The sequence below is a fragment of the Electrophorus electricus genome, chromosome 9, assembly GCF_013358815.1.
Source record: "Electrophorus electricus isolate fEleEle1 chromosome 9, fEleEle1.pri, whole genome shotgun sequence".
Classification (NCBI taxonomy): Eukaryota; Metazoa; Chordata; class Actinopteri; order Gymnotiformes; family Gymnotidae; genus Electrophorus; species Electrophorus electricus.
Genome location: NC_049543.1, coordinates 10,756,456 through 10,780,841, shown reverse-complemented (window position 1 = coordinate 10,780,841; position 24,386 = coordinate 10,756,456). Strand labels below are relative to the sequence as shown.

Below are 24,386 nucleotides of genomic sequence, written 5' to 3'. Positions count from 1 at the left end.
GCTCATAGACTCATATGACACCATGTTGTTAAATTAAACAAATATAGAAAGGTTGTTGCTAACATTCCAGTGGGACAACATTTAGGAAGACCTGGGATCTAGAATAGTGATTTACTGTTCCCATATTACAATTTTAGAAGGAAAAAAAGTCAATTTGGCTACCTATAATGGAATTAAAATCACTATGCGAGTAATGAAAGGACATTTCCCCACACTTTCTATTCGGTTTTAAACCAGAAGAACAAAAACACCGTTTAACTAAATGCCTAGCATCCACCAACTGACGTCTATTTGCGACGTCTCAATTTTCCTACTAGAAACATAAAATATTTTCCTACTCAGTCATGAAATACATCGTGCTGTGAAACAGGAAACCAACAAGGGGGCACGCTGGTAACTGTTTATGACGTCAGTACTGTTGCGCAGCCGCAGCTGTAACGGTGAAAATGGTGCTCGTCAAAGAATAGTAAGTGTAATAGTCTCTCAACTATTCTTTCTTCTTGTTTATGAAATGTCTTACCAACTGAACAGTGTCGCATTGAGTGACCTGTTCGGGTCTGGTGCCTGTTTAAAGCTTCACAAACTTTTTTGGTAAGTTTCTAAACAGGATGTGGCTTGGGTGTATTCAACAACCCGCTTGCCTTATGCCTGGCCTACCGGCTTTGACAGCAAATGAGCTATTAAGAATTATTCCCACGTAGATAGCACGCAGGTGATAACTTCAAACTCCATTTCATAATATTGACTATTTACATTTATAACTTTTAAGTTAAACAGCGGATGCATTATAGCAGCTACGCTGAGGAAAAGAGAGGCGTGTTTTCCTTCCAAATTCTAGTTTCAGCCCTTTGTCATACTTGGCAGTGAAGGAGAATATAATTACCGACTTTACAAACAAGGAGGGAAAAATCAAATAAAAACAATGGTTTAACTTTGTTAAGGACGACTGGCAACTTTGTTTTGCACCTGTGGCACAAACGTGAGGCGATGCAGGCGTCTTGACTACCCCGTGATCTTCCTGCTTGATTCATTTGTCGAGTCATGGCTTAAGTGATACAGGAAAGCATACAAGTGAATCATTTTGCTCTGACGATGCTTCTCGGAGACGTTCTTAAATAGCATTATAGTGTCCACAGGAAATATCTGTAGATGTTCAGAAAGATTTGTCAGTGAACTTGTGTAGGAGCCTGCCTTTATGCTGGCATTAAAGTTATCTCTCAAAATCACAGGCATGTAGAGGCATGTGCCCTTGCAGCAGAAGATTACTCTATTTTATGCATGAGGTCTAGATTACTGTGTCCTATGGTTGAAGTTTAGATTAATATGTTTTACAGGCGAGGTTTAGATTACTGTGTTTTATGTCATGGGTTTAGATTACTGTGTTGGATACGAAGTTTGGATTACTGTGTTTTGTGGATGAGGTTTAGATACTGTTAGAGCTTCACTACTGACAAAATTTAACAAATATATAAACAAATAAATTTTGAGATGTTAATTCTGAAAATTACATGAAGATGTTGTTCAGGAGTGATATTTTATTAATAGCATAAAGTGATTCATGATTTTGAACCCACTGATCCTTGGTCTGTTGTGTATAAGGGAGATTTCCTGGCCGTGAGCTAAAGAGTGATCATAGATGTGTGTTAAGTCATAAAGATGTATAGGTGATCTTTGTTGATAACATTGGTGATTTGATGATCTTGGAAAGAGACTCTGTTAAGTGATTTTATAGTATGATTTTATAGATTTTATAGTTGAAACATGCAAAAAATGTTCTTGCTTAGTTACCGACAATGACATGTGCATGCTATTTAGTACTTTCAGCAGAGCTTATTCTGCACTAAAATATAAAATGTTTGCCCTAAAGAAGATGTAAATATTATTGCAGTTTATGGGTTGATGAGGTCTGAAACAGCAATCTAATAAGTGCATGCACTGACCAACCTTAGATAGCCTACCTCTGTTCAATGACTATTCTTTGGTGGTTTTGTTTTGCAGTGAGGTGTATTGCAATGTTATTGAGCCTTTTTTAATTGTGCAAAACAACCCTGCTACAGTAGACACCCCAAATGTTTTCCTAAATTATGTTAGCTGCTGTTTATAAATTCAGCACACTGAATACAGTTCAAATTATTCAACATCAGTTGATTTTTTCTAAGGTACTTATTGGGTTGCTGAGGTATTATATTCAACACAATATTCACTGGTTAGTCAGTGAGGCTCTCTCTGGCCTTAATCAATGTATATAATCAGGCACACACAACCTTATATGCCTTCTGGCTCTGGGGTGTATACCTGCAGAGTACCTCCTCCTAGTGAGATTAATTGAGCCTATACAATGAGCTCATTGTGGAGATGCACTTTCATATAGTCTGTCTATCAGATATCTGGTCTCTCATATCAAATTCCCTCTTTGTCAGCTCGTCCCTGCAGGACCATGCTGACACAATGAACATAACATGCACTACAGCACCAGGAAATTTGTTATGAAACCTGATGCCTATGTGTTAGGGATGACCCGCATTCCTGTTTGATTTTGTTTGTAATCCTGCAGCCTTGCTGTGCATAATCTGGCGGTTTCATGGGAAGTCGAGTTCTGTTTTAGCTCCTGTTTGTAATTTGTGCTGTAATTTGTATGATGAAGAGATACGCTTGTTAGATATTGCTGAGGGCTGCATTAGCCTCGTCTTGATTAACTTTCCTCAAATGTGTGAGCCTGTGATTGTTCCCCCTGTGATTTCAGTCTGGCTTCTCCGTTAGGAGCTGGTACCCTCGAAAGCTACAGCTATTCACTTTTTTTCTCCTCCTGTTTTTGTTCTTTTTGCCTTTCACTCTGCTGTCTGGAATTTATTAACTGAAGCATCCAAATAGTTCATTTTAAGAACTAGATAAGGCTTATGGTTTATTAAACTTACTCTTATTCTACAATTTCACTTCATACAACATTTTATTGAGGTTTTAGTTAAGAGTATGCCCTTTACTTTGTTCCCTTGTTCCTTGGTGAGGTCAAGTTGATTTTATCAGTGTGAGTAGATGAATGACAGTACAGTTTGGTCCTCAGAAGGTAGCCTTGCCTGCTAGCTCCTAAGCCTGCAGTCCACTTTCTTTATGTCAAATAATACATTATAAATAAAAATTGCCAACTAATAAATGATGACCCAGACATCAGAGAAGTGGGAGAAGTTTGCTGTTTATTTAACTGGTTTAATCTGTTCTTCTTTGCAGTCGTGTGGTCTTACCATGCACAGTTGAAGAGGTGAGATTATTTTTTTATTTTAATTTTTTTCCTTTTATGACCAAGAACATTCAAACAAGTAAACATAAACTGCTGTCAAACAGTGTGCCAGTAATGACTGAAGTGTGTAAGTGTGTAAGTGTGTAAGTGTGTAAGTGTGTGTGTGTGTGTGTGTGTGTGTGTGTGTGTGTGTGTGTGTGTGTGTAAGTATGTGTGCATATGTAATATCTTTGTTTGGTGCTGTGAAACCATTCACTCCCTGCTCCCCATATATGGGCATGAAATTTCACAAGCACCTTAAGTAGTTATTAGTAATAGGGACATGCTAGTTCCCATCTGTTGGCTGAGGAGCTGCCAAAGCCTGCTAGGTAGCCCTGGGTCCACTCGGTTTCTATACCAGCTGCACACTTGCTGTCTTTGCTGTCTGCTACACCCATGTGCATATACTGGATGCTGATAAGGGCCCCCAAGGAACTAGTATTTTTGAGCTGTGTGCAGGCTGGAGACTCTTATTCCAGTGCATATGTGATTGTTTGTTTACTATTCAGTCTGGATGCTGTAGAGACACACATTCACCGAACAGGCACCATGGGAAAGAAGTGTGCAGGCCTGAACTATGCCTTTAAGAACTCTTTGATCATCTACGAGTGCAGGTCTGACCTACTTTAGAATCCAAGAACCCAAAAAGTCCAGGCACCATCTGCTGTGGACCTTTCTGTGGTATAAACACTTACAACCCGATACTCGCTAGAGTAGCAAGTCCAGTAGTTGCATCGCATTGGCTTCTGTTTTGTTGAACGTTGGCATATTAAGGCGACGGGCTTTCAAAGTATTTTATACATAAACGCATAACTAAATAAATAACCAAATAAATAATGAAATGAATAACCAAATAACTCTGTATCCATGTTAGTACCAAGTGGGGCAGTTGTACTCGGTGGCAGAGGCCAGTAAGAATGAGACCGGAGGAGGTGAAGGCATCGAGGTGCTGAAGAACGAGCCTTATGAGAAAGATGGCGAGAGAGGCCAGTACACGCACAAGATCTACCATCTCAAAAGGTGTGTGTTCCTACACATGGACCCCAGCTTCCTCAAGTAGGACATGATCCTGGAACAACAGGCCTGTTAACCAATCACTGCCCTCTGATGTCATCAGCGTGCATAAACTTGTCCTGCTCCTAAAGGATTTCAGAATTTCCCCCAACACACCCGCTTGTTACAGTAAACTATTCGGTAGCACCATAATCATGTTAAAAAAAGAAATAAAAAATAAAACATGAAACATTTCAACCCAGATGCATTTGCACACTGTTTGTGAGGTTTTTATGCATCTCTAGCTACCCGTTTGACTTTAGAATTGTTTTCCAAAATAGCCACAATTCTAGGAGTAGGTAAGCTGTCACACAGCTCTGTATTTCAGTCCAATGATTTGAATAAAATCCTTGATTTACTGGAAATATCTTATGTCCTGTTTCTATGGCCGCAGTAAAGTTCCAGGCTTTGTAAGGATGATCGCTCCAGAAGGTTCTCTGGTTTTCCATGAGAAGGCTTGGAATTCTTACCCCTACTGCAGAACAAGTGAGTGATGGTTTGGATTTTTTTTCTCTGATATTTTTCTGCTTCTATTCCACCATAGAATAGAACAGCATTATAAACTATTACTGCTACCTGTTTTGTTTGTACTTGACTCTGCTCTGTATGGTTTTGTAATAATCTGTTTTTATTCTGTTGCATGTTTCATCTTTTGGCGACAGTTGTAACGGTATGTAAACTGAAACGATTATCACTACATTTTAATATATATATATATATATATATGTATATATGTGTGTGTGTGTGTGTGTGTGTGTGTGGGGATATGTATAGATGTATGTTTTTGATCATGATGCAGAATATGCATCACAGTATTTTAGTTACAGGTATAAATTGTTCTATGTGGCACAGATAAAATAAATTCTGAAATCAATACTGCATGAGGGCAAGTGGTCTGTATTTGAATGAAGTCATATTTATGAAGTCAATCCAACGCTATGACGGTTCTCGTGTAATACCGTCTAATGAATACAGAAGTGCATTTCTAATTGAAATTAAGATTTGGCTCCATCTACTGGTCATGTCTTTTTTTTTTCCGTTGCATGGTTCATGTATGCTCAGTTTTGATGGGCAATTACAGTAATAGTTGCTAACATTACAAAACATTGAGAACAGTTATTCTGTTTTGATTGTGAAAATACTCTGTAATATTACTCTATACTCATACTCTTGGTACAGTGGTATTATTGTATTCAGCTTTTTTGGTTGTGATTGCTATGCCTGTTCTAGAATGAATATATGAAGGATGACTTCTTCATCAAAATTGAAACATGGCACAAACCTGACCTTGGAACAATAGAGAATGTGAGTCAATGCTGTGTTCAAACTTATGCATGGATTGTTGTTCTATTTGTGTGATTTGTTGGTTTGACTATTGCAGTCGTGTTTTGTATTTAATCCATGTGTGCTTGTAGTAGTACTCTAGTGTATTTCAGAACAAGGCACATGTCACATGTGTATTTGTCTCTTTCTTTAAAGCTAAATGTACTCTGAGAGAAGAGAGAGAATCAGAAGATGGCTGCACTCTGTTATTAAAAGTAGCATAATATGGGTTTTAAGAGGAGTAACACTTATGAGTTCTTGGTGCTTAATACTATTCTGATTTATTTATTTTTTCTTATATTTGTCATGCTTGTCCATTAAAGTCACAAGCCAGCTTTCTGTTTAAACTGTGCATTGAAAGTGCATAGTAGTTTTATTAATATTGTTAATATTGTGATGATGGTAGTCTTAGTTAATACTGTTTACGATTATCACAATATTAGTCTTGGCTCATGTTTTGAACAACAGGTTCACAAGCTGGACAGTTCCACATGGAATTCCGTGGAGGTGATGCCCATTGACATAGCAGACAGGGCTCAAGTAGCCCCTGGTGTAAGTATCTATCTCTTTAGTTTGGGTGGTATACAGCTGCCTAATTGTGCTGGGGTCATCTTTCACTTCCCTGGTCCATTTTCAGTATAGCATCCTGTGCTGACAGACTGAAGACTGAAACTTGCAATGAATTGGGAAGTGATTTTCAGAGGTGATGCTAACGGAATTTTAACCAGTTGAAATGCCATTTAAACATACGATTCTTTACTGGCATCCTTTTCCTGTCTCTGTCTTCTTCTTCTTCTTGTAGTTTCAGTTTTGTTCCCTGCCACTACTGCTCGTAAGTGAAACCGATTGCTCACTAAGGGTGCATGTCATGGCAAAAACGTATGATGCAAAATATTTTTGTGTTTCTGAGTTTTTGAACAATTTTGCTCTGAAACATTGCGTCACTATATGCCATCACGAAAATGATATCATGTTGTATGAAGCAGAGGTCGACAATATGACACTATCTGTAAAAAGCACTATAGAAACACGCTTTAAGTTGATATAGTTAAATTGTTCACCTCAGAAATGAGTCCCCTTCCATTTTGAATTCCTCTTTATTGCAGCTATTTTATGCTACAAATTTGATTTTCCTGTCCTCCTTTAGTCTCTCGGATGTATTTGCAGTTTCAAAAATGCCTTGTTTTAAAAAATAAATACATATATATGTTTTTAAATGTCATTTTTAAAGAAGGTTGTTCAAATGCAAACCTCAGAATGCCACTTTTCTGCCCCCTTGTGGTAAATGTTTGTAATCATTTTCCTCATTAGATTCTAGTTCACAATAAATAAATATATATATATATATATATAAATAAATTGATTCTGTACCAATTTCTGTATAATTATGAAAATTGTTGTGAAGTTACCTAATTTACATATAATAAGGAAAGTGTTTCTTTCCACCCTTCCATTAACAGGACATTAATTTCAGAATCTGAGCAAGATGATCTAGAGGTCACTTTTGAATTGTTAATTAAACTGAAAGTGAAATTTCTGCATTTTAACCCTTTTAAAGGTCAAACTGTACTTTTTTATCTGTACGAAGAGAGAAGAGAGTGAAGAGGGCAGCATATACAGATGATGTAATCAGGAATTTGTCTAATTGGCTTACAGATTTATATATAAAACAGCCAACATTTTGTGTTTGTGACCCTGCCCTTCCCATCCCCAGTTCATAATGATGCTGTTGCAAACACAACACAACTAACAGTCCCAAACAAATGATAGATGTTTTTAAATGAAAAATATTTTACATATAGGACTTGTGCATGTAGTGTTGTGATGAACAAACAGCAGGAAAGTTTTCACTGCTCCTGAAAACTTGTTGTTTTGGCAAGTGTGTTTTCTTATGTAAGTTTATGAATACTTGTATCTCCAAATGCCCACTGTGGAGGAGGAGGGTGATTGCCTTTGGCAAGACTGCTCTAATGAACTAGAATTCACCATAGTTTCTTGAACTATGTATGCGTATATGTGTACGTGTGCGCACGCATGTGTGTGGGTGTATGAGTGTGAGTATGTTCTAGCGATAGTCTCTGAGGTATACTGGCTGCCTGTGTCTGAGGGCCTTATCAGGCTCTAGCCTCAGGCATGGCTATAGGCATTGTGCTGTGAGCCTGCAACAATGAGTTAGTTAGAGTAATTAAGGCTCTGTGCAGCTACACACACACACACACACACACACACACACAACTTCTATACTCCACTTTGCATGAATTCACACCCAGCCTAATTAGTGCACAGTCACGCATTGTCCTCCAGACAGTGCATTTGGTATTAAACAGGCCAGTTTAGTGTGTGTGTCTTCACTGCTTGTTTGCTTCTCTCTGTGCAGCAAGCTGGTACAGCTGCTGTTTTTGTGTGTGTGTGCGCGCGCGCGCATCTGTGCGGGCCAGTAGAGCTGCTGTTTGGCTTCAGGCACATCATGATTTATTTACACTTGCAGGGCCCTGGAGGTGCACTTAAAATTAAAGGCGTTTCGTCCATTTATTTTAGGTGCTACATTTCCACCTCTCTACCTTTTTTATTAAAAGGAGATTCTCTGGTTGTGTGTGTGTGTGTGTGTGTGTGTGTCCATCACACTCTCTCTTCTTCTCACTTCTTACCTCCTAATTTGTGCTGACTTTGGCTCTGCCGGATCTTCATTTCAGGTGTGTGTCGGTGTGTGTCACTGCTAAGGACAAGATGGAGCAGCACAACCCCTTTGCCTTCGTGCCCATTTACTGTTTTAGTCACTGTTAACTTGCTCACTGATTATGCTCTTAAAGTGGCCATTGTGGTGCAAACGGGTGCTGAATGATCAGAAATGATGCTTTTGACTTCCACCACGTGCATTAAGCAGATACATTCTACATGTGTAGGATTACAAGACGGATGAGGATCCCGCCCTCTTCAAGTCCGCCAAGACGGGCAGGGGACCGCTGGGGCCTCACTGGAAGGTAAGCGAGATGAGCAGTACATCGGGAGGGTGGATGTGTGTTGTGTTGAGGCAGGAGCAGATGCAATGAGATCTAATGAGGTGAGCTACAGCCGTTGCACAGTAATCACACATTGTGATTTCAGTCGCAGCAAGGTTATTTGCCAGAATGTTGCGTGTAATCTGTGTAGGTCACTTTTTATCATTTGTTTTTGCAAGTGTATTTTGTTTGTACTGGGCTGGACCACTGACCCTGGAGTACCCACGCGACAGTCAGCTCCCACTGACATTTGCAGTTAAGTTGCAATCAGTCGACTGGGTTGTTAAATAAACAGCCTTATTTTTGTTTTTAAGAAAGACAAGAATATAAAAGAGTGTTGCCCAGGATCGAATGAAGTGAGCTGAATGGGCATGTGAATGGGGTGCTCATAAGAACAGACTACAGAAGCATGGTCAGCCAACAAAGATTTAACAACACTTTATAAATGTGGAGTGCAGGTGAGGGGTGATGGAGGACAGGTGAGGGGAGGGGAGATGGGACAGTAGATGGTGTTGTAAGCTTGGAGGGCAGCTGAAGGGAGAGACTAACGGAGAACATGGTCTCATGGGAGAGAGAGAGAGCTGGAGAGGGGGGCTGTGCTCTGCGACCATGCTCTGATGAAGATAAATCACTTCTATCCAGTCTCTAATTGAGCCTAATACGAATCAGTGATTGGAGCAGACGAGGCTCATCTTGTTATGGTGAGTGTGTTGGGGGGGGGCCGGGGGGTTGCGCGCATGTGAGCTAGCACGAGCCGTTGCGCAAGGTGTGTTTTATGACGAACTGCAAGAGGTTTAGTTGCTCACAATAAAGTTGGACATTGATTTGCAGCCTCTCTGAAACTTAGAAATAGCTTTGTAAAACAAACACTATAATGTGCATTACAGCGCTTGTTTTACAGTGATGCTTGAAAGTTTGTGAACCCTTTAGAGGTTTCCATAATTCTGCATAGATTTGATCCAAAATGTCATTAGATTGTCACAAGTCCTAAAAAGGGATAAATGGAGCCAAATCAAACAAATGAGACAAAAATATGAGTCATTTATTTATTAAGGAAAATTATCCAATATTGCACATCTGTGAAGGTATGTGAACCTTTAAGATTAGTAGATTTGAAGGTGAAATTTGAGACATGTTGTCAGTCAGTGGGATGACAATCAGGTGTAAGTGGGCACCCACTTTTATTTAAAGAGCATGGCTCTACCGAAGTCTGATCTTCTCAACACATGTTTGTATCATGGCATGAAAAGAGGAGATTTCTGAGGACCTCAGAAGAAAAGCTGTTGATGCTTGTCAGGCTGGAAAATCCATCTCTAAAGAGTTTGGACCCCACCAATCCAGTCAGACAAATTGTATGCAAATGGAGGAAATTCAAGACCGTTATTACCCTCCCCAGGTGTGGTCGACCAGCAAATATCACGCCAAGTGCATGTAATGTAGCATGTATGTAATATGCTGTGAGTTCACAAAGGAACCCAAGGTAACTTCTAAGCAACTAGAGACCTTTCTCACATTGGCTAAGGTTAATGTTCATGAGTCCACCATCAGAAGAACACTGAAAAACACTGGTGTGCATGACAAGGTTGTAAGGAGAAAGCCGCTACTCTCCAAAAAGAATACTGCTGCCTGTCTGCAGTTTGCTAAAGCTCACAAGGCAGAAGGCCACTGGAACAATGTTTTGTGGGCAAATGAAACCAAAATAGATATTTTTGGTTTAAATGAAGAGCATCATGTTTGGTGAAAGGAAAACACTGCATTCCAGCATAAAAAGCTCACTCCTTCTGTGAAACACGGTGGTGGTAGTATCGTGGTTTGTGCCTGTTTTGCTCCATCTGGGCCAGGATGGCTTGTCATCTTTGATGGAACAATGAATTCCAAATTATACTAAAGGACAATGTCAGGCCATCTGCCTGTGAACTGAATCTCAAGAGAACATGGGTTATACAGCAATACAACAACCCTAAGCACACAAGTCATTCTACCAAAGAATGGTTAAGGAAGAATAGAGTTAAGATATTGAAATGGCCAAGTTAAATATCTTTACCTTTATCCGATAGTAATGTTGTGTATGGACCTGAAGCAAGCATTTCATGTGAGGAAACCCACCAACATAACTGAGTTGAGGCTGTTTTTGTATGGAGGAATGGGCTAAAATTCCTTCAAGCAGATGTGCAGGACTAACCAACAATTACATTTAGTAATTTATTCATGTACTAGAGGGTCAGATACTGAAAGCAAAGGTTCACATTCCATCACAGATGTGTAATATTGAATCATTTTCCTCAAAAAATAAATGAGAGTCTAAAATGTTTCTCATTTGTTTGATATGGCTCTCTTAATCTGCTTTTAGGACTTGGGTGACACTCTGAAGTTTTAGGTCAAATTTATGCAGAAATATATGTCTGAGGTCAGCTTGCTTGACTAGGTTGTTGCAACCTGAAAGCAAGATCCACATGAACGTAATATGGTTTTGGTCTACATTAATATAGCTGCACTTTGTAATTAAGTCTAACTCTCTTATTTATACATGTTTGTGGAATTAAGACGTGGCCTACCAGCAGGTGCAGATTAGGCTGCACATGTACAGTTCCATAGACATCTGCTGAAAACATAAAAATGAATCTTTGTGTATTAGAATTTTATTTATCTTGAATCTAAATTAGACACCAAGACTTGAGTGTATGATGGGTGGGTCCCTGCTTGCATAAATGTGTGTGGACACAGAAGGTAATACGCACACACGGGGCTTGCAGTTGTAAAGCCCAGGTTAAAATACCAGTTTGTAGGCTTGCGTGACTAAAAGCCTGTAGTAATGTTTCTTATTCATAAGGAATACCGTCAAATATTGTATAATTTGTTGGGGGAGTTAAAAACATAGGCTGTGTCCAAAAGGTAACCTGATGATACGGATAGAAAAACACATGGGAATACATTTAAATCCAGTCCAACCCTGAACATCACAGACAATCAAATTTATTACAGACCCGTGCCCTTGGATGTATTAGATCCAGAGTCCCTAGATGCTTCGATTTATACAAACGAGGCAGAGATTGAGCATGTCACTAAAAAAAAATTAATTTATATGGATCTGCCTGTACTTGTAGAATTATGGTGTTATGTGAGTTTTAAAGACAGACATCTATTATAGTGATATTTGAAGTACTTGGGTGTGTTGGTTAGAATCTCCATGCCCTGTAACAGTATTTCAACCTAACTTCCCCATTGAAAACTTCCTTCAGTTTCATGAGGAACCTTCACCCCCCCACCCCCACCCCAAGTCTATATATGCCCAGCCCTGCAAAAAATGGCCTATAAGCTCCTTTATGTAACAACTTTGCTATGTTGTTATTTAATTAGATCACACTCTTTTTAAGACCGAATATAAAATTGCGGCTCAGTTCCTCCTCTCTGGTGTGGCTGAGTGATCTATCTTGCTATGCACAGATGCTGCCTGCTTGTCTCCGCGTACAGCGCACACCACGGACTCCTTTGAGCCGTGTCATCAAAAACTCCACTTCTGGCCACCTTTCTTCCCCCTTTTTGCGGTGGCAGTAACTTTTGTAACCCTGGTGCAGCTTCTCTTCCCATGCGAGCCTTTGTGTACTGACTGGAGCGTCAAATGAGATGACGTGAGTGCTGATGGGATCCAAGGGTTTTTTTTGTGTTTTTTTTTTTCCCCTTCTGGGTTTGTACAAAGCTCAAAAAGGGGGAAAATATCAAATCATTAATTAAGCAGGTTTCCTCGGATGGGAGAAGTGAAAGGGCAGCATGCGCGTACACGGCTCCTCCATGTTAATAATGTAACTGACCCGCTCCCAAAAGCGACCAGCATGTCACTTTCATCGTGTTTTATCTCTGGCATGTGGCTGCGAGCAGTGTTGCTTACCAGAGCAGGTGCAGAAGGGTCTCCGCTGTGCTCTTCTTCTCGTCTTGCAGCCCCACTCGGCCCTCCGCAGCTTCTGCTCATGAAGCAAAAAAACAAGCGCCCTTTCAGCCTCCGTCTGCCTTTTACACAGCTCTTTTTATCTTCTTCCATTCCAAAGCATTACGCTTTAACAGCGTTTTAGTGCCACACTGGGAGAAGATTGTTTTTGTTTGTTTGTTTCAAGACATTTTTCTGTTTTTTCCTTTTCAGAGATTTAACAGATTTTTTTTTTTTTTTTTCACTTGTAAAAGTTTATGAAACAATCTGTTTCATTGCTGAGCAATTTTTTTGCCAAGTTTGAAAACTGTTTCAGAACAGAAGAAATTAGATCATCTTATGCTAGATGTTGTTGTTTTGGGTATATCCTTCTTTAGTCCAAAGTGTGCAACCTCTTAAAAGCTTCTGTTTTCATGTGAAATCCCAGAAAGAGCTGGTCAGTAACCCCGAGAGCCCACGCATGTGTGCCTACAAACTGGTGACCGTCAAGTTCAGGTGGTGGGGCCTACAGAACAAAGTGGAAAACTTCATTCATAAGGTACGTGGCCCACAGATCTAAAGGCTGGTGGCGTTTGCAAACCCTGACAACAGAAAAGACTTCCAGATGAAGTCTCTTCAGTCCATTAGCCTCGGTAGTGCTTTGCAAATTGTAATAATTTTGTTTAGTGTTTACAGTAGTGTTATTCTTTAGCTGTGTTCTTTAGCTGTCTAGTAGACAGGCTGTATGTCTGTCAACTAGGTAGTTTTCATTTCTGTTGTGATCTCTGTCAAGTCTTCACCAAGATGCTGACCCAGATGCTCTAGTGTTTTTAACATAATCTCCAGTAATGAATGCCTGTAAAACAGTTATGTGGTTTAAATCTTTAAAAGAGAAAGACTGATGGAAATGGCCAGTGGCTATCTTGGAACTGTTTTGAAATGAAGCCATGTGGAGGCCACTGGGAGCTGTTCCTCCGATAAAATCAGGGGAGAGATTCTAAACTGCATCTGCTTTGTCCTTCAGCAAGAGAAGCGAATCTTTACTAACTTCCACCGGCAGCTGTTCTGCTGGATTGATAAGTGGGTGGAGCTCAGCATGGAGGACATTCGAAGAATGGAAGACGATACTCAGAAAGAGCTGGAGGAGGTGTGTGTGTGTGTGTGCGTGCATGCGCGCGTGCACAAACAAACAAACACACTCATCACACACCACACACAAGACTGTGACACCCCCCTCACCCAAATAGCCCTTTGGCATTTACACCCAATCATCTCACACTAGTCCTAGTAGTTTTGTATTAATAAGGGTAATAACTGTTTTCACCAGTGACAATTTTGACATGTAGACAGCATTTAAATCATAGGTTAGAATGAGAAGTACCTAGCAGTTGGTTGTTTTCTCAACAGTTTTGTGATTACCAGTAAGCTAGCTGTTTGCGAAAGATCTCATCCACTCATTCTAGTTAGCACACTTTCATTTTGTATTTTTATATTATTTCTTTGATTAAAAAAGAGAGAAATTAGTCATCTCTGCACTCATATAATAAATCCAGGTAAGGATGAAGACATGTGCAGAAAATCTTGATGTAATCCAGTATTCACCCTGTATGTTCAATGAACCATCGTGAGATGCTAATAAAATCTCACAGGATTTTCCAGTTTCCTAGTAATGACTATGTTAATGGATTCATGGTGAAAGTATGAGATTTATGAATGTCCCTTCCAAAGCACGTATTACAACTATACAAATGAGACAGACTTGCATTAAGACACTGCATTCACTTAACTAGTATTTAAACGTTCTGGTTTAAACTGTCATATCATCATGCATATACCCCTAATTATATGTATTTTTCATCTTTTACACGTGTTCATGTATGCTATTAAAATTGTCTGATGACCACCAGTCAGTAAATGTTGTCTGCTAACATATATAAGCAGAAACCGAAGAGTCTGTAATTCCCCCCTCTTCTCTCCATTCTGTGTACCCACTCCCAGAATCACTACAGAACCAATATCTTCTTTTTACTCTGTAGTCCGTCTTGCTGGTTGCCCTGGTGTGCTAAATCTTCTGTTTTGCTGACTCTCTTCTTTCTAGATGCGTAAGAGAGGTTCAGTACGAGGCACAAAGGCAGCAGAGGACTAGCTGGAGTTTAGCTTCAAGTTATGTAGTGTAAGTTCACCCAGGAGTGGGATCGGAGCATACAACCCATCACACTAACCTAACGTCTTATCTGTCAGGGCTGCACTGGGTGGGATCTCCCAGGCACGTCTCACGTTAGAAGCACGCATGTGTGTTTGCATGTGGGTGTGCATGCATGAGTGTGTCCCTGTCTCTCTGTGACTTTCAGTATTCTATTTTTTGTAAGGGGAAGCCATTATGTGTTAGACAGTAATTGATGACATCATTATCATAATCATGGCTTCGGTGTGAATGAAGTTATGCTATCTAAACAGTTTTTAAATTTACATAAAGTTTATTCTTTGTTTTTATCACATTTTGATTTCAACTTTAATTTGTAAGTCTATTGCCACCCACTGAGTAGCTAATATAACAACCCCATAATATATCATCCAGCAACCCCCTCATATTATAACTACATGCTTCCTCCCAGACATGTAAAGTCAAGCTCCACATCTTCTCAAGACACACAACAGCTGAATGCACTTGCAGGAAAGCTGCCCTCATCAGCACATTTGAGCACACAGGTGTCCACAATTGGCTAGCATCATTGTGATTGACAGGGGACAGAGTAATAATGTCCCTACCGCCAGGAGAGCAGCGCCAGATGTGCTCCCATGGACTCCTGGCCAAGGATGGCTGTGATGTCATCGGCTCAACGCTGCGAGCCCACTATGTTTTCTGTTCTGCCACTTGGGAGCCTTACGTTAATAAAGCAAAGAAAGTAATGGTTCAGGAATAGGACAGATTCTACAAAAAAATCTACATTTCCCAAGTTTCCCATTACACCAGTTATAACTGATCAACCAAGGCTTGTTTGCTGTCCTACACATTGGTTTTGGAGTTATATGTAATGTAGATAGCAAGTAATGGAAGTCCTTCTTACTAGTAATGTTTTCTGCAAATACACACATCTTAGCACTGTTTAAGTGTGTTACAATGCACCTGGTGGTGCACAGTGAATGTGGAACATACCTGCTGGATATAAATCTTTCCTAGTATTGAACTATTCTCACACACATCTGTGGTTTATACATTAAATAACGAGTATATAGTACTGTCCAGAAATCTAAAAGCTTTATTTACAAATTATGTTGGAAGATTCTCTATTAATGAGCGTAGGTCTAGATGGCTTTGTTTAGTCTATAGCTATGTGTACTTTGTTTTATTTTTTTTGTGTCCTAGTTTTAATATCGTCAAAGTAAACACAACCCATAAACCCTATTACACACTGTGCTTCTCTCGCTGACCTGTAATTCTGTGCCTGGTAGTACAGAGGAATTTAAGAAGTGTGTGAGTAGGCTGGGAACACCTCCAGAAGGGCACTAGCTGGCTGCCCTTCCAGAATGGCACTAGCTGGTTGCCCCTCCAGCAGTCCCAGTGCACTGATGAGAGGATAAGTATGAAGTGGCTGAAGTGACTGTGAAGCATAGAGAGTAACGCTGGGTAGAGAGTAGCTCAGATCACCCAGGTAGGGGTGTTTTACTTACATATGATGATATTGAAAGATATATTGTTCCAGCTGCCACATATTCATGTACTCACTGACTTCTCCTTCTGTTTTCATTTAACGGAAATGTTCATTGTTTGTCAGAGTTTATAAATTTAGTGAGGCCTACCATTCAAGACCTTACTGTCTTAGTCAGTTACCCAGTGGCTGGTAACCAAGCTGCTTGGTTTGGACTGTAAGACTACCAAGCTCTTGAGCAGTAAACATCTTTCTTTGAAGATTAAACTTGAAAATGTTATCTTTGATTTTGTTTACATTTTAATCAAGAAATGGTTTAATAACCATAGCTGGCAAGGGGTACTGTAAACACTCTCCTGCAGTGTCTCAGGTTTGTGTGGTTGAAACAGCTATATCTCTTTGAGCAGTTCTCTTTCACGCGTGGAACTGAACACACTTTTTGGTTTATGATTGCTGATTGCACTTCTCATGCTATTTGAAAAGCCCCTTCCAGAGTTGTTGATGCATTCCAAGGCAATTCGATTTTTGGCTCCTCTAATGTAAAACAACCACACAGCAACCAAGACTCACAAAGAGTAGAAGTGAAATTCCTCTGAATAGATTGTGAAAGGGATGAATGAACTGAGTACATGGTGATGGGACATACCTTTTGAAATGAATGTCTGCAAGATGCCTGTTTGGGCAGCACGCTAAACTCATCTGTCCACTTTTGGCCGTAGTCCTAACACACAAAAATGCGCGTGTGTTCACATTTCAAGATGTTTCTTGAGGGCTCATTAACATACAAATGGAATTCTGTACTTGAAATACACCTGTGCCATGTTTGCAAATGAGGAACGTCGGGGCGGGACGACGGAGAACGGCTGGAATGTTGGAATATTCATTGGTTCTGTCTCCCATCTCTGCTTACAGCTAGGCTATTTTGAATCAGTTTGTCTGTTTAAGAATTCTGATATGGGCCCATCGAATTTGACAGCTAATTGGCTTTTTGAAGTTGTCAGGCCTTCCCATGTTTCAAATCCTTAGATAAAAGTACTGGATCTTCTATGTAATCGGTAGACAGAATTGAAACTTTGTTGAATTGGGTTTTCTATTATAGGATTTTTTATGAATTTGATTAGTTGTAATATATTTCATATTGGATTTACCATCCATAACTTGAAATTTACTTTTAAAAACATTCTGCAATTTCTCTGAGGTTTCAGGTAAGTTATTTTGGTGGAAAACTTCAGAAAACATATTACTGGTGCATTTTCAATGTGCAGATGCTACTGACACTGCAGTACATGTTTTAGATCCCTCCCAGTTGTGCTCATGTGGCTGTTCACAGCAGTGCTCTGAAGCTGGAGGAAGCATAGCAAACTAAAGCCTTTAACTGGTTTTCCTGAGCCAAAACTATCCAATGTTAAACATTGACCAAACTTTAGACTTCATTTGTTGGTGTGATTCATTAGCTGTCGGACTGTTAATATCAAATATGGCTTTCATCCATTATAAAATGGGTTTCATCTACTTTTCCTGTTCGACAGCTTCGCAAAAAAAAAGTGCAAGGAACTAGCGCTGCCGACGACGAATGAGACCACCCTTCCAAACCCACCCACTACCATGACAATGGAGAAAAGCAACTGAAGACTGGCATTCATCTGTAGGCAACATTCAACAGTCTCTTGCCAAAATCAGGAGGGAGGTTATAACTGATAGAGCAATTGGACCCCCCTGCCTCCATGATGACAGAATCACTTTGTGTCAAGCAAGTAAGCAATGCTTTTAAACATAATGCCTTTATCACAGGAGCCTCAACATAGAAAAGCCAACGGCAGTCCTGCCTCTGTCTCAAAAAAAATGACAATCCCCAAAATAAGAAGGGAGGGGGGAAAAAAAATAAGTTTGAGGTATGGCTATGAAAGGACCAAATTTTCTTGGGTAAACATTCTTTTGGTATGATTCTTCAAGAATCATAGGCCTGAAGTTGGGTCTCTTGCCTGTTAACTCTTTACCTCGCTACATCACTTTTGATGTGGGATCTTATTTCAGTGTTTAGTTTTTGCATTCTTTCATTTTCTCTTTCGCACTCTCTCTCTTTTTTTCTGTGTGTATGTGTGTTGAATAGCTGAAGCTGTTTTCGGAGGTTTCCCTTCAGGGCAGGGTTGTGCCTGTCATTTTGCAGTTCTTCTCCTGTCTTTCCCTGCCTTGGCCGTTACTGAGAGATAATCCCTTCCCCACACTTTTACTCCAAAGTACTCAACCATGCACACAAATGAATTCAAATGAACACACATACACTCCTGCATAGACACACAGACACAACCGCAGTCCCAGGTGTCAATGCCTTCATGATGACATGTCTTTCATAAGCTTTATTGGGGCAAATCTGCACAGGTTGTCAGTCACTGTTTGCATTTTGCTTGTGCTTTGCTCCATGTCCTCTTTGCAGGTGCCTTCTGATAGAGTAGCGTAAAATGTCTTTGATGGTCACCAACCGCATGCCAGTCACCCTCTCAAACCTGACCCTTGAACCTGTAATGTGTACATGGACTTCTTGAATTCCAGAAGAGTATCAGCATTCTAACCTTGTAGAACCAGAAGTGTGTGTGTGTGTGTGTGTGTGTGTCTCTCTCTCTCTCTCTCTCTCTCTCTCCATATATCTGTGTGTATGTATATGTATAAAAAATATATATATATAAAAATTTGTGCCTTATTTGGTCCTTACTTATGTTTTTTGGGTGGGAAAGATCATATCACTTCACTTTTATATGAAAAATCATATCCTTCACTTTTTGGTGACACCTTTTTTAAATGCTTTTTTCATTGTTCCATGAAGTTTAGACTTCTGAAAACCTTATTAAATGCACTAAATTGCTTTTAGATTCCAAACAGGGTATTAACCTCCAGTTTGTAGAGTTCTTTTCTCAGGGCCCAGTCTTTATCTGAATAATAATAATGCTAAAACCTTTGTCCTCTGTATAGTTGGAGTTGCCCTTAAGTTGCCTTAAAACTAAACCATCGGAGCCTCATTACGTACAGCCTACTGTCTTTAATGTTAGCTCGGCATGGCCCCATTATCACCTCAACTTGTGGTTTTTGTGAGCATGTTGGAGAGTGCGCTGCAGTCCTTTTTTTTAATTTTTATTTTTTTAATTTTTATTTTTTTTCACTTATTTACAAACTAAACCTACATTGCCTGTCAACAGTGATCCAGCACAGTCTGTGCCAAAGGCTGCCTGATGATGTACTAATGGGAAAACACAAACATTTAATAGTGGTGTAATTCTTACCATTTCATGCATAAATCTAGTCCCAGAAAATTTGGGGATGGTTGTAATTTCAATTACTGGTAGTGGGAGGCCTTGGGTGAATAAAAAGTAATATATTTAGGGAAAAATGCAATAAATACTCTCTGTGCATTCCCCCTTGGCACAAACTCTCAGGGGCAGTAAGGACACACCTTCTTAAATAAGCATCACAGCACCAGGGGCTTTTTTTGATATGCCTCTATCTTTTAGGTTCTACATATAGTACCTATATTAACATACTTACCTGTTTTTCTCCTGTGTCATAATGGTTTGAAGAGCTTACTGTTAATGTTTACAGTGAGTCTGAATCAGTTTCTACCAAATTGTATCTCATACTTCCTCTGCTGAATTGAAAAGGGAGTTTTATTCAGTAAGCTTTAATCCCTTGACCTCTGAAGCACAAAAGGGTTTTGACAAACAGACTACATAACAATGTAATTATATTTGTGCAGTACAGACAGTAGAAGATAAAACAGAACAGTTTGAGACATCATGATTCTGTGTGTAGTTACATTTCTTTTACGAAAGCATCCCTCGGTTTATAAGAACTTTGACGCTCCCAACCACTGTCTCGTTTTCACTGAGGTGACACCGCTATATAAAGATCTGACATCTACACTCCTGAAGGTCCCAGGTGAAGGGGTATCTGGACCTGGTTTATATTCTTTTGTTTTCAGCACAATCATGGCTGCGACTTGTCATCATGTACGCTAATCAAAGAACCATGAAATCCTGTAAGTTGGCTTGTTACAACGGTGAAAGCATTCTCATGAATGTACACTTTACTTCCTGTTCTCCTGTAGTTTTATTTTTCTTCCTGGCTTATAAAAAGAGTTCTTAATTGTTCATTAAATTTCGATAGAAATAATACTGACTTCTTGTTTTTATTGTCCAACTACTTTGTTTACATGTGTTTACTGTTTACCTATGTTTATATTTTGGTTTTAATAAAGCAGATGTAGTAAATATGCAGGTCTGTTTGTTTACTTGTGTTCTGTGTAAGGGTAACAGCATGTGGGGTTTTAAAGGCTGTAATGGTTTTCATTTAATGTACTTCTATCAATCACTATTCTCAAAGTGATGTTTTCCTCATTATTTTGTGGTTAATCAAAAGACTTTCATTTAAACTGAATTCAATAAATTTAATCACAATTTAATCCATTTATTGTGAATTAGTGATGTAACGTTTGCTTGCTTGATGCATCAGTGGCATCATATATTATTGAAAAAAATCACATTGTAGTATAGCAAAATTTGATTAATCGCCAAATATTGAGCCATTGCTTGCCAAATTTAAATTGTCGGCAACAGCTAATGTTTACACCCATAGTTCTGTGTGGAGTTATTTATTGTTCTTTATTATTGCACACACTCCAACTAAGCGTGGGTCTTCATGCATGCCTGACTGCAAGCAAGAGCTTTCTTGTACATCTTGAGTCTTGCTCAGATTTGATGTTTGTAGCTGGAAAAGGAAGATGTGAGAATCAGGTTCACATGTATGCATCATACATCCGGCTACGATCTGTCTTCTCTTACTGAAAAGCTTGTAAATAAAGGGTGGAAGATGTACACTCATCACCCACTTTATTAAAAACACCCTGCAGTACAGTTAGAAATGATGGCCCATCTGTTAACCATCATCTAACTCTGACTTGGTCAGCATCTGACTAGAGATCTGCTGTTACTTGGATATTTATGAGTAGCACACCAGCCCTGCAGTTACACTGCTGTTCCTCATATACTCACATCAGCACAGCACACACCATCATGTTTGTCATTTGCTATATTGGGAATGATCCCCCAGTCAGATAATATCTAATAAGCAGTGGTCCTGTTGTGAGAAACTGGCCAACGAACGGTGCAAACCTCAACAGTGAGCAATTGTATACCATCAAAATCCTCCTATAAGATAGGTATCCCTGTCTGTGTTGTACATCTGGTGTTGGGTAGTCTAATTTTCATAATGTTATTGGAGCTATATACAAGAGGTGTTTATGATGTCGATATTCACAAACATCTATTGTATGCACTTTTTTTTTAATGATCTCAAAATAATGTAAATATACGCAATTCCTGTTTACATTTGTTTGCAATTAGAATATACTTCTTTTATCTTGCAGCTTGTGGTTGGGTGTGTGACCTCTGCCTGTAGCCATCTCTGGGAGACCGGGGGCCAGGAAAAACCAGCCAAATCGGCACACAGTGCACAGGAAAAGTATCCAGTCTGCCCTTAGAGATATCCTGTCGGCTGGTTCCTCTCCTCCTCCCTCTCCCCCCCCCCCCCCCCCCCCCCCCTTTGGCTAAGGAAGAATAGTCATGAGAGTGACCACACGGAAAGTGGGCTATCTGTAGCAGCAGACTTTCATTTTGTGAGGTTAGTTTTAAAATACTGTTTCTAAATGAAGTAAGAGGGGAGGGAGACCTTCCATACCCATTGTCTGTGTGTCCAAGAGCTTTTCTCAGGTCGCCAGGATGTTGACTATTTTTGCCTGGCTGAAGTCAGTGCTTGGAGTTTGTTTTCTCCCAGATACCTCCAACTCCACATGTTTCTGACGTAATAGGGTTTTATACACAAATGTGTGTGTGTGTTCTTGACATATTAGAAGGGACGTGCTGCGCAGTGCATCAATTAAACAGAAGCGTGACTAGAAGACAACTCAGTCTGAATTGTTGCTTTTGTCATTCTATTCATCAAAACAGGCGATAGCAGAGAGTCATTAACCAACCAAGTGGAGCGGGGCCTCTGTATGCAGGCTGGAGGTCAGGACCCTGGTGTGGCCACTGGAGCCGGACTTGCGCAGGGCCGCCTGTTTCCCCCCCGTGTGACCCGCTGTTGTTTCTGGCCTCCTGCACTACAGCTGTGATGCAAAAGGCACACTTCCTCCTTCCTACACATCAACACTGGCTAGCGTCAGGCCCTAGAGAATCTCACTTATTCCTTCCTTCAGAGAGCTGGGGAGAAGCTGGAGAAAAGTGTTGTTGTTTTTGGGTTTTTTTTTGTTTTTGTTTTTTTTTGAATGGCAAGAATAGTTTTGGCCATTTATAGAGCCTCGGACTGTAATGTTCTGAAATTCAAGATTTTTCATATTATTAATGGGGTGAGCATTGTCTAAACACACATGGCACATATAGCTTAAATAAATAAATAACACCCATCATATGATAAGCCCCCTCAGTGCTGTTCATGTTTTTGCAATCAGTCCAGACCATATATTTTCTAACATCTGACAGAGATGGTCTTCTGAAACCATAAACAACCATTCTGCCAAAAGAAAACACTGGCACATGCACACACAGATTCACCTATCCTTTTTCTCTGCTCTTGTTCATGCACAACCACTTTCCTCTGGATGACAGATGCTGCTTAACCCCCATGCCCCGTTGCTCTGAAATGGTGGCTCTTGACTGACAGTATTGGAGAGGACTCAGAGAAATGCAACCAGTTTCCCCTCAGCACAGGAAGCCATTTCCTGTAAAAAAAAAAATGGAAGGAACCAACCCAGTGGGTGTGACCCATGGGGTGATGTATGCACATGAGGACAAGTAGAATCAAAGCACGCTAATACAGCTGCTTGACCGCTGTCTTGTGCCTCTGTCAGGGTTATTAAGACAAATAGGAGTTAAAAGCCTATAAAATGAGGGATGTGTTTCCTGGTGGAAGATGTTGAGGACATGGAGGGGGGATAGAATCTGAAATTGGGTTTACTTAGTTTAGCTTAGTTTAGTTTAGTTTAGTTTAAGTTAGCAGTTGAGGGTGTAGGTCAAATCTTTCCATAAGCAGTGGTTAAAGTCAAACATTACTCAATCAGGTAGACTAAAAGGGTTTCCTTAAAAAAATCTGTAGCTAAAAACAAGAAAGTAGCAAATGCCAAATACCAAATGGCAAAGGAGCCGTGTGTATGGTAAAGGAGCTATGTGAATGACTTCTTTTCTATTTTGGTTGAGATACTAGCCATTGATTTAGGCATTAATTTTTATTTGTGTAAGCTGTGAATCTTATCAAAAATGAATTGGTTATTGCATTTTCATTTGTAAAATAAACTAGATTTTTTCAGTGTATATATTGTAACAATATTTATTTACATGTATTTATTTACATTTTACATTACTGTAAAATCAGCTTGCTTAACAGAGCTAAACAAGCTGGTGAGGAGTATAGTGGCTGTGTGTGACAGCACTGCTGTGGCCCTTAGTGGGGGGGGGGGGGGGGCGTATAGTGGCTGTGTGTGACAGCACTGCTGTGGCCCTTAGTGGGGGGGGGGGGGTGCATATAGTGGCTGTGTGTGACAGCACTGCTGTGGCCCTTAGGCGGGGAGTACAGTGCAGATCATGTCTGTTTCCACTGGGCAGCATCATTAGTTTAAAGTGACTGGTAGGCACTCTCTAGGCCATGAAGAGGCTTCATTTGGACACCTTGTCCTTCTCTCTCTCTCTCGCTCATTCTCACTCACTCACTCTCTCTCTCTCTCTCTCTCTCTCTCTCTCTCTCTCTCTCTCTCTCTCTCTGTGTGTGTCTGCGTGTTTGAGAGAGAGAGAGAGAGAAAGAGACAGACAGGCTCTAGATTCCAGTCATAGTGGTTGACATAACTACAGTATGTAATTTTATAAACACAACTGATTAAAGTTCGCTGTCTGTCTAGCACTGTTTTGAACAACTGTTCAGTAAATTTATTTGCTAATCAGCTAAACATGGCAAGGGCCATGGTGTGTGGCTGAAATTCTTAGAGAAGAAACAGCTAGTTAGGCTTCTAATGCATGCTCTCAGAACATTTGTTTTACACATGGACGATACCCACGTTGGCAGAGTAAAAATTACACAAGGTAAAAACTTTCTGGCGATGTGGTGTTCTCAGTTGAATCCATCTAACTGAAGACAAAATAAATCACTGAATA

The 24,386-nt window shown here is 40.0% G+C and overlaps 1 protein-coding gene across 1 annotated transcript; it reads left to right on the top strand.

Annotated features, from left to right (window-relative positions):
- Positions 1 to 390: 390 nt before the first annotated feature.
- Positions 391 to 20,463, top strand: LOC113589682 (phosphatidylinositol transfer protein beta isoform). Its single transcript, XM_035530139.1, has 12 exons — positions 391 to 466; positions 3,226 to 3,256; positions 4,149 to 4,294; positions 4,722 to 4,813; positions 4,990 to 4,997; positions 5,558 to 5,632; positions 6,119 to 6,202; positions 8,554 to 8,631; positions 12,999 to 13,109; positions 13,575 to 13,697; positions 14,649 to 14,723; positions 17,730 to 20,463. Exons 1-11 carry the CDS (start codon positions 447 to 449, stop codon positions 14,694 to 14,696), a joined length of 816 nt encoding a protein of 271 aa, XP_035386032.1. The 5' UTR covers positions 391 to 446; the 3' UTR covers positions 14,697 to 14,723; positions 17,730 to 20,463.
- Positions 20,464 to 24,386: the final 3,923 nt, after the last annotated feature.